The 18,837-nt window shown below is 39.4% G+C and overlaps 1 protein-coding gene across 1 annotated transcript in view; it reads left to right on the forward strand.

Annotated features, from left to right (window-relative positions):
* Positions 1–17,963, forward strand: part of ero1b (endoplasmic reticulum oxidoreductase 1 beta) — a 39,393-nt gene extending 21,430 nt beyond the window's left edge. The window contains exons 9-16 of the mRNA XM_075464121.1: positions 543–554; positions 654–680; positions 6,787–6,879; positions 8,929–9,175; positions 9,537–9,606; positions 10,097–10,183; positions 12,918–13,051; positions 13,333–17,963. Coding sequence (XP_075320236.1) covers positions 543–554; positions 654–680; positions 6,787–6,879; positions 8,929–9,175; positions 9,537–9,606; positions 10,097–10,183; positions 12,918–13,051; positions 13,333–13,393 — 731 coding nt within the window. The 3' untranslated portion in view covers positions 13,394–17,963. The remainder of the gene's footprint in view (positions 1–542; positions 555–653; positions 681–6,786; positions 6,880–8,928; positions 9,176–9,536; positions 9,607–10,096; positions 10,184–12,917; positions 13,052–13,332) is intronic.
* Positions 17,964–18,837: the final 874 nt, after the last annotated feature.

Raw genomic sequence — 18,837 nt, forward strand, 5'->3', positions numbered from 1 at the left:
GATGGAAAAGCAAACAAACAGGACAGCGCCTCCAGATGTAACAGAATAGTGTTGAGGTTGAAATAAATGTAATGGATGAACAGCTAAACGTATAAACTGTTTAATAGCTAGGTATTGAAAATGTAAAGAAATAACATAAGTTGATACTGTAATAAGTATATAAGGAAATATTCATGAAAAAGCTGCTTCTCAGGTTCATATCTTCATTCTGTATTCAAATGAACACCTATACATCCTGACTTCATTGCTCTAGTCTACTGCTGTTTAGAAAATTAGAATTTAAATGTACAGCATCACAAACTTTGATAAAATGCTTCAATCAAATATGTTCACGTTCTTATATGATTTGTGTTTGTTTCCTGATGGCAAAGACGCCAAGGCATATTAAGAATGGCTTCATTTTAAAATTAAACTTTCCCCTGCCTCTTGCCATATTTATGTCGACTTGTTCTGTCATCTTGCATTTTTTTCCATCGTTGTGCGTCTTTTAACAGAACAAAGATAACTTTTTCCTTTTTTCTCCTCTGTTGCTCTATATTCAGGTGATGATGATGGTGAGTAAGAAGCTGGCTTCACGTGAATTTATTGGAAGTTGTATCGAAAAATAACCGGCAAACTTCCTTTGTTTCATATTCATGTCCCTCACGTTGCAGGAGAGGGTTTCTACAACTGGCTTGAAGGTGAGTTCCAACTTATGTGGAAACTTATTCCTTCAACTTGTGCAAAAAGCTGCTGCCCGTCTTTCAACCAACACTAACAGAATAGTGAAAAAAAATATAATTTTTAAATTTTTTTTAATTTATTTAGTCATTTATTATTATTATTAGTTAGTAGTAGTATTTTTTTATTAGAATTGGTATTATTGTTGTTGTTGTTAATATACAATCATTGTAAATATTAATAATTTTTTGAGCTACTTGACTAATTTGAATTTCCCCCATTGGGGGATTTTTCTATTCTAATCTAACAGGTGTGTGTACATCACTCCTGTTCTTAACTCCCTCCATTGGCTTCCTGTCCTTTACCGAATTGATTTTAAACTTTTAATGTTTGTTTTTAAAGCTCTTAACGGCCTCGCCTCATCATATTTATCTGAGCTTTTAACAGTCCGCAATCTGAGCTTTGTCTAGACCTCAGGGCTGGAAGTGCCCAGGTCAAAATACAAACACTGGGGTGACCGAGCCTTTTCCGTCGCTGCCCCCAGGCTCTGGAATAAGCTCCCCGTCGAGCTGCGTCTTATTTCTGACCTGGGCCTCTTCAAATCTAGGCTAAAAACCTATTTATTTAGGATTGCTTTTAATACCCAGTAGCATGATGACACTTTTATCTTATTTTATTTTATTCGATTTTGTTATATTTTATTGCTTTCACTGTTCTTTTATTGTTTTTATTTGTTTTTACTTATTCTTCTCCTTATTTATTGCCTGCTGTAAAGCACTTTGGTACATCGTAATGATTGCCTATAAAGGGCTGTATAAATAAAGTACATTTACATTTAGTTTCTGATACATCTGTAAAACTTTGTATTCAATGTTACCTTAAAACCTGAAGAATTAACTTGAAGCAGAATAGAATGATTGTAAGAAACCAACAGCAGCTTTGACTCCCATCTCTGACCTTATTCCTTGTGTAAACCGAACTGTTGCATGGAAAACTGTGACCCCACTTTAACCATGGCTATCTGTCAACTTTCCTGCTGTCCTCAGCAGCCTCATTCTAGAGTTGAGCTGATTCAGGTCAAAAATAACTCCAAGGTTCCTCACTGTAGAACTAGAAGCCAAGGAAATACCATCTAGAGTAACTATATAGCTAGACAATTTCTCCCTGAAACGCTCGTCCAAAGATAACGACTTCAGTTTTGTCTGAATTTAGAAGCAGACAGTTCTGAGTCATCCAGGTCTTTATGTCTTTAAGACATGCTTGTAGTCTGACCAACCTATTGGGTTCATCTGGTTTTATAGATAAGTACAGCTGAGTATCATCAGCATAGCAATGGAAATTTATGCCATGCTGTCTAATAATGTTACCTAATGGAAGCATGTATAAAGTAAAAAGAATCGGTCCAAGCACAGAACCCTGGGGAACTCCATGACTTACTCTGGTGTGTGAGGAAGATTCTTCATTTACAAGAACAAACTGAAATCTATCAGATAAATATGACTTAAACCAGCCTAATGCAGTTCCTTTAATCCCAATAACATGTTCAAGTCTGTGTAATAAGATACTGTGATCGACCGTATCAAATGCAGCACTGAGATCCAACAGGACAAGCACAGACACAAGTCCGCTATCAGAGGCTAAGAGGAGATCATTGGTAACTTTCAGCAGTGCAGTTTCTGTGCTATGATGCACTCTGAATCCTGACTGAAACTCTTCAAACAGATTATTTCTGTGTAAGTGATCACAAAGCTGAGCTGCAACTATTTTTTCAAGAACTTTAGACATAAAAGGGAGATTGGATATAGGTCTATAATGAGCCAACACTTCTGAATCAAGAGTAGGTTTTTTAAGTAAAGGTTTAATTACAGCAACCTTAAAAGTCTGAGGTACATATCCTGTCAACAAAGACAGATTGATCAAATCCAATATGGAAGTGTCAATTAATGGGAAAACCTCCTTGAACAGTCTGGTTGGGATTGGGTCTAAAACACAAGTTGATGGTTTAGAAGAGACTATTGCTGTTGTTAGTTCAGAGAGATCAACTGGACAGAAGCCGTCTAAATACAAATCAGGTTCTAAAGATACTTCTAAAGCTGCTGTACTTGATGATACATCACTGATAATAGTGGGAAGGACTCCATCAATCTTCTCTCTGATAGAAACAATTTTATTAATAAAAAAGCTCATGAAATCATCACTGCTCAGAGTTAAAGGAATAACTGGCTCAGCAGAGCTCGGACTCTTAGTCAGAGTGGCTACAGTGCTGAAAAGAAACCTGGGATTATTCTTATTCTCTTCTATCAATGATGAATAATAAGCAGTTCTATCTTTACGAAGGGCTTTTTTATACATTGTTAAACTATCTTTCCAGACTAACTGAGACTCTTCTAAATTAGAGGAACGCCACTGTCTCTCCAGATTTCTTGCAGTCTGCTTTAAAGCACGCAGCTGTGAATTATACCAAGGAGCCAACCTCTTCTGACTGATTACCTTCCTTTTCAGAGGGGCAACATTGTCCAGTGCTGTACGCATTGAAACTATAGTATAGAGTCAAGTGCTGCTGGAGTAAAGTTTAGGTAGTCGTCCTCTGTCATATCTGCACATGGCAGTGAAGAAAAGGATGATGGAATTAATTCTTTAAATCTGGTTACAGCATCCTCTAATAGACACCTTCTATACGTAAATTTCTTCTCAGAAACTGTATAGTCAAGTAATGTAAACTCAAAGGTTATCAGAAAATGGTCAGATAAGACAGGGTTCTGAGGGAACACTGTTAACTGTTCACTCTCAATGCCATAAGTCAGCACAAGATCAAGGGTGTGATTAAGGCAGTGAGTCGGTCTGTGAACACTGAGAAAATCCAATAGAGTCCAATATAGAATTAAAGTTCATATTCAGGCTGTCATTTTCAACATCTACATGAATATTAAAGTCACCCACTACAATGACTTTATCTGTACTCAGCACTAACTGGGATAAAAACTCTGAGAATTCAGACAGAAACTCAGAATAATGGCCAGGTGGACGATACACAACAACAAACACAAGAGGTTTCTGGGATTTCCACTTTGTGTGGGAAAAACTGAGAATCAGAGATTCAAAAGAGCTCAAACTAATCTTGGGTCTGGGACTGATGAGTAACCCTGATCTGAAAATAGCTGCCACTCCTCCTCCTCTGCCTGTGGTTCGAGGAACGTGAACATTTAAACAGTCAGAGGGAGTTGCTTCATTAATGCTAACATGATCCTCCTGCTGCAGCCAGGTTTCTGTAAGACAAAATATATCAATATGATGATCACAAATCAACTCATTCACTAAGAGAGACTTCGAAAGGAGAGATCTGATATTCAGCAGACCACATTTAATAGTTTGATGTTTTTGTTCAGTTAAAGTTTTTGTTTTAATAATTTCTTTTTGCACAAGAGGATTTGCTCCTTTTGTGTTAATTGATTGGGTGGGTAGCAGCAGGTGGGAAGCTGCAGAGAAGTGTGTAAGACTACAACTCTGCATCCTGGTCTGAACCCTGGGTTGTCATGTTTTAGGGTGGCAAATAAATTCATTCATATTTCTAGAAATGAGAGCTGCTCCTTCCAAAGTGGGATGGATGCCGTCTCTCCTCATCAGACCAGGTTTTCTCCAGAAAGATTGCCAATTATCTATGTAGCCCACGTTGTTTGCTGGACACCATCTAGACAACCAGCGATTGTAGGACGACATGCGGCTAAACATGTCATCACTGGTCAGATTTGGCAGGGGTCCAGAGAAAACTACGGAGTCCGACATTGTTTTGGCAAAATTACACACCGATGCAACATTAATTTTAGTGACCTCCGATTGGCGTAACCGGGTGTCATTAACGCCGACGTGAATAACTATTTTACCATATTTACGTTTATCCTTAGCCAGCAGTTTTAAATAGGATTCTATGTCGCCCGCTCTGGCCCCTGGAATGCATTTGACTATGGCCGCTGGTGTCTCTAATGCCACGTTTCTGACTATGGAGCTGCCAATTACCAGGGTTTTGTCCTCAGCGGGTGTGTCGCTGAGTGGGGAAAATCTGTTTGAAGCGTGGACAGGTCGATGGTGAACAACGGGCTTGACTTTAGAGCTATGCCTCTTCCTGACAGTCACCCAGCCACGTTGTAATCCTGGCTGCTCAGGTTCTGCTAGGGGGAGGCTAATTGAGCTAGCTACGCTAGGTGGCTCCACACTGGCAAAAGGGACCTGGCTCGCTATCGGTTGATTTTCAACAGTGCAGAGCCGAGCTTCCAATTCAGATAACCTCGCCTCCAAAACTACAAAAAGACTACATTTGTTACATGTACCATTATCGCTAAAGGAGGCAGAGGAGTAACTAAACATCTGACACACGGAGCAGGTGAAAGCAGGAGAAGGAGGAAGAGAACCGGTAGCCATGCTACGCTAGAGAACCAGACACACCGTTAAAAAGTGAGAATAAAGATCTGTAGGAGTGTGTTAGAACAGAACGGTAAGCTATAGAGTTTAACTATGCAAAATTGTGTAAGTTATAGATCGAAATAAAGTGATTATCAGTACTCCAAGTGGAGCAAGAAATTCCACAGTGCACAAGCAAGGTAACAGGAAGTGATGCAACACGTCTTACCGCAAAGCGTCACAGCAGAACCTATAACTCTTGAAGTTTAGCAAAAGTTAACGCCAAACGTTTTTAGTGCATACACGGAGGGAATACAGAAGCATCGATAATCCATTTCTATCTGGCAGGCTTAGACTAATGATTAAGTTAGGACATTTTTTATTAATTTTCTTCCATATTGCTATAAAAATTTAGCCTAGAAATCTAGACGCCCCTAGCGGCCGCAAATGGAATTTGCTCCGGGGCTAGTCTAGTCACTTGTGGTCGTTTTGCGAGGTTCCAAATCAAAACTTAATCGAGCCAATCAAATCGTGAGGAGCGGGGTCAGAGGCCGGGCTACCTAGTGACGACAGAGGTGCGACGTTTCAGTGTGTAGTTCCAGAGAGAGGTAAAAAAAAAGTCCCAGAGAGAGGTAAACAATGGCTGCGCCCGGCGAACAGGCTTATATAACAGCTATATTGCCTTCCATTAGCTAGCTCTCTTTAGATTTATAGGGAAACGAAGTAAACTTACATCTGAGAGCAATCCTCAGTCAATTGCGAGCATGATGCACCGAAGACGGCGGGCCGAACGGCAAAACCGGAAGTGCATTGCTCACTGCGGCTAGCTTTAGTAGCGACAAATTTGTGGGAACAAAATTGTAAATAGCTGGTATTTTGTCAGATTTTCAACACCTTGGGGGTCTAAATGACTACTTTCTCGCCTGAAAATGTTTCAAATGTTGCTAAAGTTATATATTTACAGAGTTTATAGCTTAAGAGTAATCAGCTTTTCAGGCCATAGACTACAAACCACGATGTACATTCCGTCGCGTTGACTACATAAAACTTCTTCATCGCTCTGATTGGTTGTTGCACCATCCTATTGCGTGGCGTTAAACTTGACAGACAGCCGTTTATCCCGCCCACACTGCTATCCAGCGTCACTAGACCCCTGTACAGCTTTTTGCTGTACGGGTCTGGCTTGCTAGGCTAATAAAAATTCTCATTGCTTTAACTAACCTGGCATCTTCTTGTCTGTTCCACCTGTTCTCTTTCCATAAGTACAGTATTGAATTTGCGTGTATCATTTCAAAATTTATTTCAAATTCGGCATCATTTAATGGAAATGAATAATCAGATCAACATATATCAATGGGCAAAAGCATTGAATTGTAATTGGCTTGAATGGGACTGTATCTTTGAAGTACCTTGAAATGACATTTGTTCTGATTTGGCGTAATATGAATCAAACTTATCTGAATTGAACTTGATGACTGCAACAAAGATAGAACCGAGAGGTTTGACAGGTAGGCTACTGCATAGAATAGTAAGTGAGATTGTGTGGATACATTTATGGATGCATCCTTCTGTCAATTTTGGTTTTAGTTTGTAGTTACTGCTGCAAGACCAATATGTAATAATTTGAGTAATTGGAGTGAACTTTTGTAGATCTTGTGGCATCATTTCAGTGTCTATAGTTTGATGAGACGTGTTGAAATTCATTCTCTTTTCATGGCTCTCTCCGGCAAGGTTTGTGTTTGGAAAAAAGAGTTTTCTATCGACTCATCTCAGGCCTCCACAGCAGCATCAACATCCACCTGTGTGCAGAGTACCTGTTGGATGGTAAGAACGTAATGATTACAACTGTAACAACAGATTTAGTCTCAGTTGAAAGAAAGAATGCCGATTGTCAGCTTGAGCTATTGACCTTTTTTTCATATTAGTTCTGATTTGATCCATGAGCTACAGCACAGAGCCAGACTCAGGTTTTTCATGTTTGTAAATTAAGTTACATTTGTGTGTGCATCAGAAATAAATTTGTGAATCTTGTCCTGCGCATTTGTAAATCTTGTCCTGCGCATTTGTAAATCGACCTGCGCATTTGTGAATCGACCTGCGCATCTCTGAATCTTATCCTGCTCATTTGTAAATCATCTTGCGCATTTGTAAATCGTCCTGCGCATTTGTAAATCTTGACCTGCGCATTTGTAAATCGTCCTGCCCATTTGTAAATCGACCTGCGCATTTGTAAATTGTCCTGCGCATTTGTATATCGACCTGCGCATTTGTTAATCGACCTGCGCATTTGTGAATCTTATCCTGCGCATTTGTAAATTGTCCTGCGCATTTGTAAATTGTCCTGCGCATTTGTATATCGACCTGCGCATTTGTGAATCGACCTGCGCATCTGTGAATCTTGTCCTGCACATTTGTAAATCGACCTGCGCATTTGTAAATCGTCCTGCGCATTTGTAAATCGACCTGCGCATTTGTGAATCGCCCTACGAATCTGTGAATCTTATCCTGCGCATTTGTAAATCGTCCTGCGCATTTGTAAATCGTCCTGCCCATTTGTAAATCTTGTCCTGCGCATTTGTGACTCGTCCTGCGCATTTGTAAATCGACCTGCACATTTGTAAATCGTCCTGATTTGTGAATCGACCTGTGCATTTGTGAATCGACCTGCGCATCTGTGAATCTTATCCTGCGCGTTTGTAAATCGTTCTATGCATTTGTAAATCGACCTGCGCATTTGTGAATCGACCTGCGCATTTGTGAATCGACCTGCGCATCTCTGAATCTTATCCTGTGCATTTGTAAATCATCTTGCGCATTTGTAAATCTTGTCCTGCGCATTTGTAAATCGTCCTGCGCATTTGTAAATCTTGTCCTGCGCATTTGTAAATCGACCTGCGCATTTGTAAATCGACCTGCGCATTTGTAAATCGTCCTGCCCATTTGTAAATCGACCTGCGCGTTTGTAAATTGTCCTGCGCATTTGTATTGACCTGCGCATTTGTTAATCGACCTGCGCATTTGTGAATCTTATCCTGCGCATTTGTAAATCGTCCTGCGCATTTGTAAATTGTCCTGCGCATTTGTATATCGACCTGCGCATTTGTAAATTGTCCTGCGCATTTGTATATCGACCTGCGCATTTGTGAATCGACCTGCGCATCTGTGAATCTTGTCCTGCGCATCTGTGAATCTTGTCCTGCACATTTGTAAATCTTGTCATGCGCATTTGTAAATCGTCCTGCGCATTTGTAAATCGTCCTGTGCATTTGTAAATCGACCTGCGCATTTGTGAATCGCCCTACGCATCTCTGAATCTTATGCTGCGCATTTGTAAATCATCTTGCGCATTTGTAAATCGTCCTGCGCATTTGTAAATCGACCTGCGCATTTGTGAGTCGCCCTACGCATCTGTGAATCTTATCCTGCGCATTTGTAAATCGTCCTGCGCATTTCTAAATCGTTCTGCACATTTGTAAATCTTGTCCTGCGCATTTGTAAATCGTCCTGCGCATTTGTAAATCAACCTGCGCATTTGTAAATCAACCTGCGCATTTGTAAATCGTCCTGCGCATTTGTGAATCGTCCTGCGCATTTGTAAATCGACCTGCGCATTTGTAAATCGTCCTGCGCATTTGTGAATCTTGTCCTGCACATTTGTAAATTTTGTCCTGCGCATTTGTGAATCGTCCTGCGCATTTGTAAATCGACCTGCGCATTTGTGAATCGACCTGCGCATTTTTAAATCGTCCTGCGCATTTGTGAATCTTGTCCTGCGCATTTGTAAATAGTCCTGCGCATTTGTGAATATTGAAACTGATTTAGCTCCATAGAATTGTGGTTCTTGTGGTGAAGTGTTGTTGCTACCATTGGTAGAGGGCTGGAGCCAGTCAGTGTGGGGTCCAAACATCCAGGAGTTCCGGCAGCGCTTTGACACAGTGGAGACGAAGGGTGAGGGCACCCGACGGCTGAAGAACCTCTACTTCCTGTACCTGATAGAGCTGCGAGCTCTCTACAAGGTGGCGCCGTACTTTGAACGAGCCTTTGTCAACCTGTACACTGGAAACACTCAGGAGGACGGAGATACCAAGGACTTGTTGCTGCAGACCTTCAATGAGATCAAGTAAATGCTTCTAAGTCCTCAAAATTCAAATACAATGATGATGATCATTTTATCTTTTGCTGGAGAAAAACTATAATGTAGAGCAACATGAGATAATACCTGCAGATCTTTGTGGTTCACTGAAATATCTCAAACCTCTTGAAAATAGATGATTTGTTAGTTTTCTGTAGACTTCATCAATCATTTGACGATTTTGTCTGTCCTTTCTTCTCCTCAGAGCAGAAATATACTCTGCTTCTCAGCCTCACTTCAGGTGTCTTGTTGTTACGGCAACACACATGTAGCTGGAAGCAAGTGGTGAATCAGCCTGTGTCTGTTAGTACAGTAATTCTAAGACTCAACAGCTTTTCCTGTCTTTCAGAGCTTTCCCAATGCATTTTGATGAGAAGTCCATGTTTGCTGGTGACAAGATTGAAGCGAAAACATTAAAGGTAAAATCTACAGCTTGTTAGCAATGGCTTCTTATCATATACATTCTTACTTACATTGATGTACATCTTACATATACTGTGTATTTTCAGCACCAACAACCCTGATCCAAGAACTTTGGGACATGGTTTAGAATGTAGCGAATGTAGTTTAAGATCAGTGCTGACAGAAATTTCTCAGGTCTTTTTATTTTATTTTACTCAGTTATTTTAATCATGTGATATATGTGTACTTTTTTCTGTTTACTGTGTTTGTTTTCACCCCCCCTCCATGGTTTTGTGATTCGGAAGAATTGGATAAATGTAAATAGACTTGGCTGGTAAAATGATCAGTCAGTGCTCAGTTTGTTTGTTGAAGAGTCAAGCTTCCTGTACAACTGTTTTCACTCAGTGTTTATGAAACTGGCATCTTCCAAACTGTAGACAGCAGTGAGTTGTTTGTTTTTAGTTGTGATTCTGAGTGTGTAAACCTGGTCTTTGGTCTTTGATTCAGGAGGAATTCCGCCTCCATTTTAAGAACATCTCCCGGATCATGGACTGCGTTGGCTGCAGTAAATGTCGGCTGTGGGGAAAGCTACAGGTGAGTTTCTCCGTTCAGATGTTTGGAGAGCATTCTCATTCAGCTTTGTTTTATCCAGCCAGCTTGTATCAGGTGCTGATGTTTTTGCCTGTTAAGAGTTGCTTTAACTAAGGAACTGAACTAAAAACCAGGAGCTGCATTATCACTCCATCATACTATCTGTTCACCCTAGTATGGGGATTTCCTTTGAGTTAAAGCTCATAAAGTTTTACTCTGAACTTCAGCAGGTGATCACAGAGCAGGGAGGTAAACCGTGTTGTTTTTTTTAGTTTTCCATTCCAAGATTCTGTTCTGTAGAGATGTAGTGAACAGGTTTAAGATTGGGCACTGTCTCCAAGCCAGTAGTACAACTGCCTCTGAAAAAGTGAAGTCGAGCATAACTTTTCTAAAGGTATGCAGTGATGTTACACATCATACAAAAATATGTAGCAAAGGCAAAGAAGAAAAAATGTTCACGCTAGTAAATGTGGCTGTAGCATAAATACATAATTTATGATACTTAAAAAACTGTCTTTACAAGTTTTAAAGAGACAGAAAATGCACCTAGATGTTCTTTAAAGCTCATGTCGGACATTTTGCACGTTTCTGTTTTTTTTCTAGTTTTGTTTTCTAACAATAAATGGAAAAATAAGTTGATGAGAAAGACTTAATTAATAACTATTAACACCGATTAAAATCTAATGTCTGTAGGCACAGCTAGCAGAGGTCAAGCAGAGGGCTGCCATCTGTGTTTAAACTGATATGAATGTTTCCAACGCTGCTGAGTTCCAGCTCCAACATGTGCACTCACATTCAAATCTAACATAAGCTGTGACACTCTGGGAGTACCGCCATAAAAAAAAACAATGAAGAAGTGGAGTTTGCATTAAAGTTTTAGTTTGGTTTAGATTTCTTTCTCATTTTACTTTCCACCAGGCAAGCAGTCTGTCCCTCTCACCGCAGTGGCCAGACACTGTTGACAAGCTGTGGTAGCTGTGGTGGAGGCGGTTCAATCTGAGACAATTGAGAGCTCTCCAAAGTTTCATGCCAATACTCTGTGTTACGGGTGTTTAACTTTCTTTGTTGTTGAGAGTTCCCATCTCCTCAACCGCAACATCTTCTGTGAAAAGCAGAGTCTGGATAAGAACCTCACTGGCTTTTAAAGATGGGAGGCAATCTAGTTAAAATGATTCTAGAATGGCACCACATATATTGAAACATATTGCGTCACACTGTCTGTGACATTTGACATTTTCTCAATCAGCATTACTTATTTAACGCTGATAAATATTTTATCGCGCATTAATGCATGTTTTTTTTGTTGTTTTTAAATTAAAAAAATAAAATAAATTTTTTTTTTTTTTTTTTCTTTAGGGCTTTTGTGCCTTTTAATGGATAGGAAAGTTAAGAGAGACAGGAAGCAGGAGGCCTGCAGTGAGGACTATAGCCTCTTGTGTACATGGGGCGCCTGCTCAACCCACTATGCCACAAACCGCCCCTGTTTTATTATTTTTTTATTATTGTAAAAGTCTGTTGCTCACAGGCTTTTATTTTGTAAAAGTCTGTTGCTGTCTGCTGCGGAACCGGAAAAGAAAGTAATTGGGGGATCCACCAAACATGGAGAAGGGTACGGAACTTTTGCTCGGCCATTTTCATTTTAAAGTTCTTCCAGACGGCGGAGTAAAAAGCTTTGGAGAACCAAAGTCATCTGTAAACACTGCCAAGTTCAATTGTCTTATCACCGTAGTAGTTCCAGTCTAAAATATCACTTAAAGGGATAGTTCGCCTCTTTTGACATGAAGCTGTATGACATCCCATATTAGCAATATCATTTATGAACATTGACTTACCCCCCGCTGCGTCCTGTGAGCCGAGTTCTGGCCTTGTTTTGGTGTTGACGAAGGTAGTCCGGCTAGTTGGCTGGGGCTAAAAAAATAAAGCGTCTTGCTTCTCAAAACAATTTGCGTTCAAAAGGGTAATACATTTGTATCACAAAATCGTCGATACAGAAAAAGTCAGATCTCACGTCGCTTGGCGCTATTTCTATCTACCTTTGTATCACTACGGGCTATGTAAACTGTGCAAACCGAAGAGCAGACCGAGCACTCCCCTGCTTCCGAGCAGTAAACACCGTAACAGGTGCGGCTATCGCTAGGTGGCTGAACGCATTGATATCAAGGGAGGCAAAAATAGCGCCAAGCGATGTGATGTCTGACTTTTTCTGTATGGACGATTTTTAGATGCAAATGTATTACTCTTTTGAACGCATATTGTTTTGAGAAGCAAGACGCTTTATTTTTTTAAGCCCCAGCCAACTAGCCAGACTACTTACGTCAACGCCAAAACGAGGCTGGAACTCGGCTCACAGGACGCAGAAGTCAATGTTCATAAATGATATTGCTAATATGGGATGTCATACAGCTTCATGTCAAAAGAGGCGAACTATCCCTTTGATAAACTATTTTTCAGTTCAACTCAATAGAATTTTCACACTTCAAATCTTATTAAAAACACTAAATGCATTGAAAGGCATTCACACTACAGGCCCTTTTTAAAAGACGGATGACTTATTTCAGTTTTTAATGCTAATAGCTGTTTCCTTCATGATTACCTCAGAGGATCGAGTAGGACCATTTTAAAGGCCTGAACAGTGTCTTGGCATCCATTGGATTAAAACTAATGATTGAAACTGACTTTCAAACAAAGCTTTCTTTGGTTTTTTATCACAAATCTGTGTTTTTTTTGTTGTGTGCAGACCCAGGGATTGGGTACAGCTCTGAAGATCCTCTTCTCCGAGAAGGAGATCCAAAATCTGCCTGAACACAGCCCGTCCAAAGGCTTCCAGCTCACCCGACATGAAATCGTGGCCTTGATAAACGGCTTCGGCAGGTACAGTTTCACAGCTGCATGGAGAGCATCTCTAAAATAATCTGTGCACATAAAACCTGATAGCTGTGTGGAGGAAAGCTAAGCAGAACATAAAGCACAGTATGTTAATCAAACATTTTTTTTGTGCTGACTGATTCCGGAAAGACACTATCAATAGGCTGAATGCACTTACTCATCTAGTTCCAAAAAATGCAACACTCTAACAGGATTTTGTGTGATTATGTATGTCTCTTACCCTATCTACAATTGAATACTGTTTAAATCAAGTCAATCTCTTCTAGGTTGTCCACCAGTATACAACAGCTCCATAATTTCCGTCTAATGTTGAAGGAAAAGAGGTAACCGGAGGACACGCACCACGAGGCAGCACGGCCCCCAGAGAACTGCAACAGTCCAATTCTTGCCCAAAAGATGCAGTCGTCTATGGATATCAGGCTCAGCAGTAAACCTGACGGAATCCATTTCTCCCATTTTGATCCCATGAATCTCTTGTTTTTACCCTTTCTGCAGCATCCTCCTCCTGATGGATCATGAATGTTAATTCTTCCGCCTCCAACTGCCTTTGTCAAACTTTTGTCAGAAATTCCTTGAGGTTCTGAAAACTTAACCTGATGGGTTTTTCTCTGCTGTCAGAAATTCCTTGAGGTTCTGAAAACTTAACCTGATGGGTTTTTCTCTGCTGTCAAACCTTTTTGACAGTTACAAACTTTGGCCTTTTTCCAGTGTTTTTGTTCTCTTTTAAAGAAGTTAACCCTAAAAAAAAAAAGAGAAGCCAGTTGTGAAATTGATCACGCTGAAGGAAACGATGTAACAAACAGACCTAACCGTAAAAGACGAGTTGGACTTTTGATGCCTGGATGCAGATTTAGCTCAATCGGGGAGAAGTTTAACTTCTTTTTTTTTACAGGCTCCCCCACACTCTGTTAACCTCACATCTTGTAGAATTTTATACACTGAATCAGATTCACATTTTGGTGGTTCTGCTGTAAGCATATAAAACAAGCCTTGTTCTAATGAAGGACTCGTTCAGGGCCGTAGGTTAATCAGATGAAAGTGCATCCCAGCTGTCAGGACTGCGCTGACTGTTTTTCTTTTTCTTTTCCTTTTCCACTCTCATTACTTCTAGTTCTTTTAAAGCTTTGGATCAGTTTGCTCAAGTTTATTTTCTCTGGGCTTATTTATGTCACCTACTTGTGAAGTAGTGTCTACTTGTGTACGCATGCATGTAGGCAGACATAAAGTAGAAGTTACCACTAGCCAAATGGGTGATCTGTTGTCACAGCTGATGAGAACTTTCGCAGTCACTGTAACATGTAGCCAGACATTACATTACAGCTTAGCTAGCGTCCATTGCAGCCCTGTCATGTTCTGTGAGTGTAGACCTCAGTCACCATATAGTTATCCCTGCAGGGATCCACTCAGGCCCTCCACATGTGAAAGGTAGAACGAGTCACTTCTGCCTGGACAGTCATTAATGCATTGACATTCCATTTCGTCTTTTGACTTTTCACAGTTATTGATTATCAAATTGATTCGAGTTTGATGTGAAAGTGTTTGGGCTAAGCCAAACATCTGTCCATACAGCTTAAAGAGGACTTACCATGCTCCTTTCTCAGTCTGTATTTTTTTTGGCCTGGATTCCAGAGACGCGTCTTTCCACCGATGCTCCTTAAGTTTAGCTGCCGTCGGACAGCGAGCAGTTTGGCCCGGCTGTCTTTTGGACAGCCTTGTCCGTGAGCCTTCTGTGTTCTTATTGGCCAGTTTGCCAAAAACAGACAGATTCAAAACAGACATTTCCCTGTTCCTTACTCAAAATGCAAACAAATGAGGTTAAAACCTGTCGAAAACCTTAGCAACAGCTCTAACAACAAATGTTGTCAACAAATGTGCATTTGTTAGCTTCTCGAAACAATCTGAAAGTAGAGGTAAGACTGTTAGTGCGGCATTTTTAAGGTAGGACAAAGCCTTTTTTAGCAAAGGGAACTTCATGTTGTCTGACTGTGTCTAATGCTTTTGTACATAATGTCAGAAAATCCATTTTTTACTTCATTGATGTTCATTTATACCAAGTCTAATATTGTCATTTTCAAAAAGAATCATGTCTTCTGACATCTGGACTTTTTATGATTGAGATGTTGTCATGAAATATATGAGAGGTGCACATCCCTCTAAAATGACTGGAGGTGAAAAACAGGGCAGCAAAGAAATGGTGACTGCTGAAAGTTTGTCATCAGAGTGACAGAGACGCTTGTTACATCTCGCTTGGAGGTCAGCATATTGATAACGGGTCAGGTGGTGTAAAAGGCTGCGGATTGTCGGCAATAATATGTCTGTGATGTGCTGAAGCTACTGCACGTCACACGTTCTGAACATTTTGGATATTCAGATTCAGAATATTTGATTTCTTTAGACAATCTGATCTTTGGAATAATGTCTGGTTTGTTTGAATGTTTTCTGATTTTTTTTTTTTTTTTTTTTTTTTTTTTTTTTTTTTTTTTTTTTTTTTTTTTTTTGCCATGCCTGCAGCACGTAGTGTTTGTGGGAGAGATGGAAATACTGAAATAAATAGATAATTAGCAACTCTGTTTAAAGATAGAAAATGGCATAAAATGGGCACCACTATGGAAATACTGCCATATGGAGAAAAATAGGTACAATCTGACATACAATAAGTACACGAGGAGCCTATAGTTCATGTTTATCGTAGGAACCAAACACAGCACATGTATTTAAGGTCTGTATGTGCAGAGTAAGAATTGCAGCTATACAATTATGGACTGTAACTTGATTCTCTAGTGAATAACCATAAATTTGATAGTAGTAGCAGATTTTTGCTGTTTTGTGATAGAACAGTACCTCTTTTTGTGTTTGGACGAATGAGCTGTGTTGGTCTACTTGCTGCCGTGGATTCTACCGTGTAGTTTTTTTTTTGTTTTTTTTTTCATCTGCCTTAACTTAAAGCTCACCAAGAAAGATTTATTTAAACAGGAAAACAACAGTTTTCGGTTGAATTAGTGCTTCAGTATTTAATTGTCTGTAAATGTTTCCTCCAGAGTGAGATATCTTATAATGAGATTTAGTTTGTTCTAAAGTGAAACTGATGTGGTCGTCACATATCAGTTGAAGCTGCCTGCTCAATGCTGACTACTCTACACTGCTTAGGAAGGAAAATGTGGAGATATTACTTTTTTTTCTATTTGTTGACAAGTATATAGAATATCATCCCACTTGTACTTGAACAAGACTTAATTCTGATATTTCATGTCAATATAAATAATTTAATGTGCACATTATGTGTAGGCAACATCTGACAAGCAAATCCCACGGTGTGTTTTATTGTTAAATTCCCAGAGTTTTGATGCAGCTGAAGAGGAGCGCTTTGCTCTGTTGAACCGACTGAGTGGTAGGTTGAGACACCTGTCAGTCAAAGGAAAGAATAACTGCCCAGGATGGGACAATAATTTCCAAAATAATGGCAAGAGTGAAGTGAAATTAGCTTTTTACACCCTTGATGCTTTGTAATAGGATTATGGCCATTTTATTTAAGGGAAAATGTTGGAACTTGATATTTGGCATGCTTTACTCCTCAACTATGATGACTGAAGCTTTGTTGCATCAGGAAAAAATGAACAAACAACAAGCATACTGGTCTTTGCGGTTGTTTTACTGGTAAAGGCCCCTTCAGATAGGATTACTGGGGGTTCGCAACAAGATATTCTCTGTGGTTCTGGTTATTTTACTCATTTTTCTGGACATGTTCTGTCTGACACACCAGAGCAGAAAACAAGTGAAACTTTGGGATGTGGGAAGTTGCCACCTCAATTTCTCCCTAAGTTTCACTCACTATTAAACCCTGGGTGAATGGGATTGTGTGATTTTAGGTTTCAGCTGTCATTCCACTTATTAGTAATTTGTTTGTTTTACTTAGCAGTGCAACTACAAAGTGGGCCAAAGAATTTTAAGTTGCCTTTATTGTCATTTTGTGATGTGTTTTATTGTTTGTTTAATTGATTTTTTTTTTTTTTTTTTTTTGATCACCTCAGCTGTGTACTGCTTGGAGACGTAATGTTACCATTGGCTGTTACACATATAAGCAATTTTAAGTAAAAGGTTTAGGAATTGTAAAATAAATTATTTGATTAAATAACTGCATATGAAGTACAACTGCAGCGCCTGTAACACAGTACCCCTTGCTATCTTACTGATGATGCTGTGTCTCTGGCTTTTTGTTGAAAATAAAGTAAGTTAAAGTAAAGATGGATCTATAAAGTCCTGCAGCAGCTTTAATCAAGAATGATGTGCGTGTTCCCTCAGAAACTCACCTCTGTCTTCAGATCCTCCTTCATGGCTTCTGCCAAATCATAATCCTGATATAAAGGTTATGATCAGAAGACATTGTTTACACCCTGACAGTCTATACAGAGGGAAAAAGACTATCGTGTCAGAAGGAATTCAGGTGTAAAAAACTAAAAACACAACAAATCTAAATGTAATAGCACTAAATACCTTTTAAACAGGTATATGTTCATGTCTGTGTGTTAACCTGTTTCTGACTGCTGGTCTGTGGAAGGAATAAAGAAAACACAGTGTAGGATATAATGATGAGGAAAGTACTGGTCGTACAACCGCTGGCCTAATTCTTCGGTCAGAAAGAATGCAGCTGTTCTAGAGGTTGCGTCTTGTCATTTATTAATTGAACAGTTGTGAAGTAGGGAAGTTGTGACATTGTGGTTTTCTAAAACAAAGACAGAAATAAAAGGAAAAACAGGACAATGCCAAGTTATTCACATTACAAACGTCCTATCTACAGAATCTCTTCGAGGATAATAATTACTGGGAATGTACTGAACACACAGTAGTAATAATATGGTGATAAACAGTACACAAATGTCATACATAAAACATTAAAACAGCACAGGAAATCGTACTGCCTTATCTCTAATAAGTGCTAACACGATATTGCTGAGTCACGGAACATTCTAGACATTTCCAAATACACAGAAAGATTGTCTAGCTTAAATACAAACTTGCAAAGGACTGTAGAAACGAAATAAATGGCTGTACAAACCATATAACACCTAACAAGGAAAATAAGAGCACTTACATTTGCAATCACGCACAACAGCACCAAGAGACTTCCAAACGAGGTATCAGAGTCCGGTAATGCAACTGCATGAGAGAGAATGTCCGAGCATGTTTCATATCACGCAGCTAAACATGCATTCAAAGCGTCAGCGCCGCATTTCTTAAAGGCAAAATATTTTGCATAGGCAAGAAGGAAATATGCACTTAAAGAAGCAAAGGCATTTTAGATATATGAAGGCAGGGAATTTACACGCATGAAAGCAGGGAATTTTGTACACACAGTCTGTGCTGTCAAAGCAGCAATTACAGAATGAGCAAAAGGGTCAAACAAGTAGTGGGAAGGGAAGTGGCTGCTGATTCGCCCCAATGTTTCAGAGAGCAGTACACTGAATGGAAGGCTGGGTAATACTAAGAGAGAATAATCCAATCACAACCCTTTTCTGGTTAAATGATGCAGATATTTTTTCTGCAGCTTGTCTTTTGGCTTTTAGAAGGGTTTTTTTTATCTCATTCAATTTTCTTTACATTTAATTCTTAAAACTCAGTTTTTTACCTTTTTATTTGAATTATTTGTATTACTTTTGAAAACCACAGTAGAATATTGTACAATTATTCCAACACTGAATCGATTTGTAATTTGTAAGATTTGCAAATTTAAAAAACCTTTGGAAAAAAATATTTAACACACTTTATCCACTTTA

Source organism: Odontesthes bonariensis, chromosome 4 (assembly GCF_027942865.1).
Source record: "Odontesthes bonariensis isolate fOdoBon6 chromosome 4, fOdoBon6.hap1, whole genome shotgun sequence".
In the NCBI taxonomy this organism is placed as follows: Eukaryota; Metazoa; Chordata; class Actinopteri; order Atheriniformes; family Atherinopsidae; genus Odontesthes; species Odontesthes bonariensis.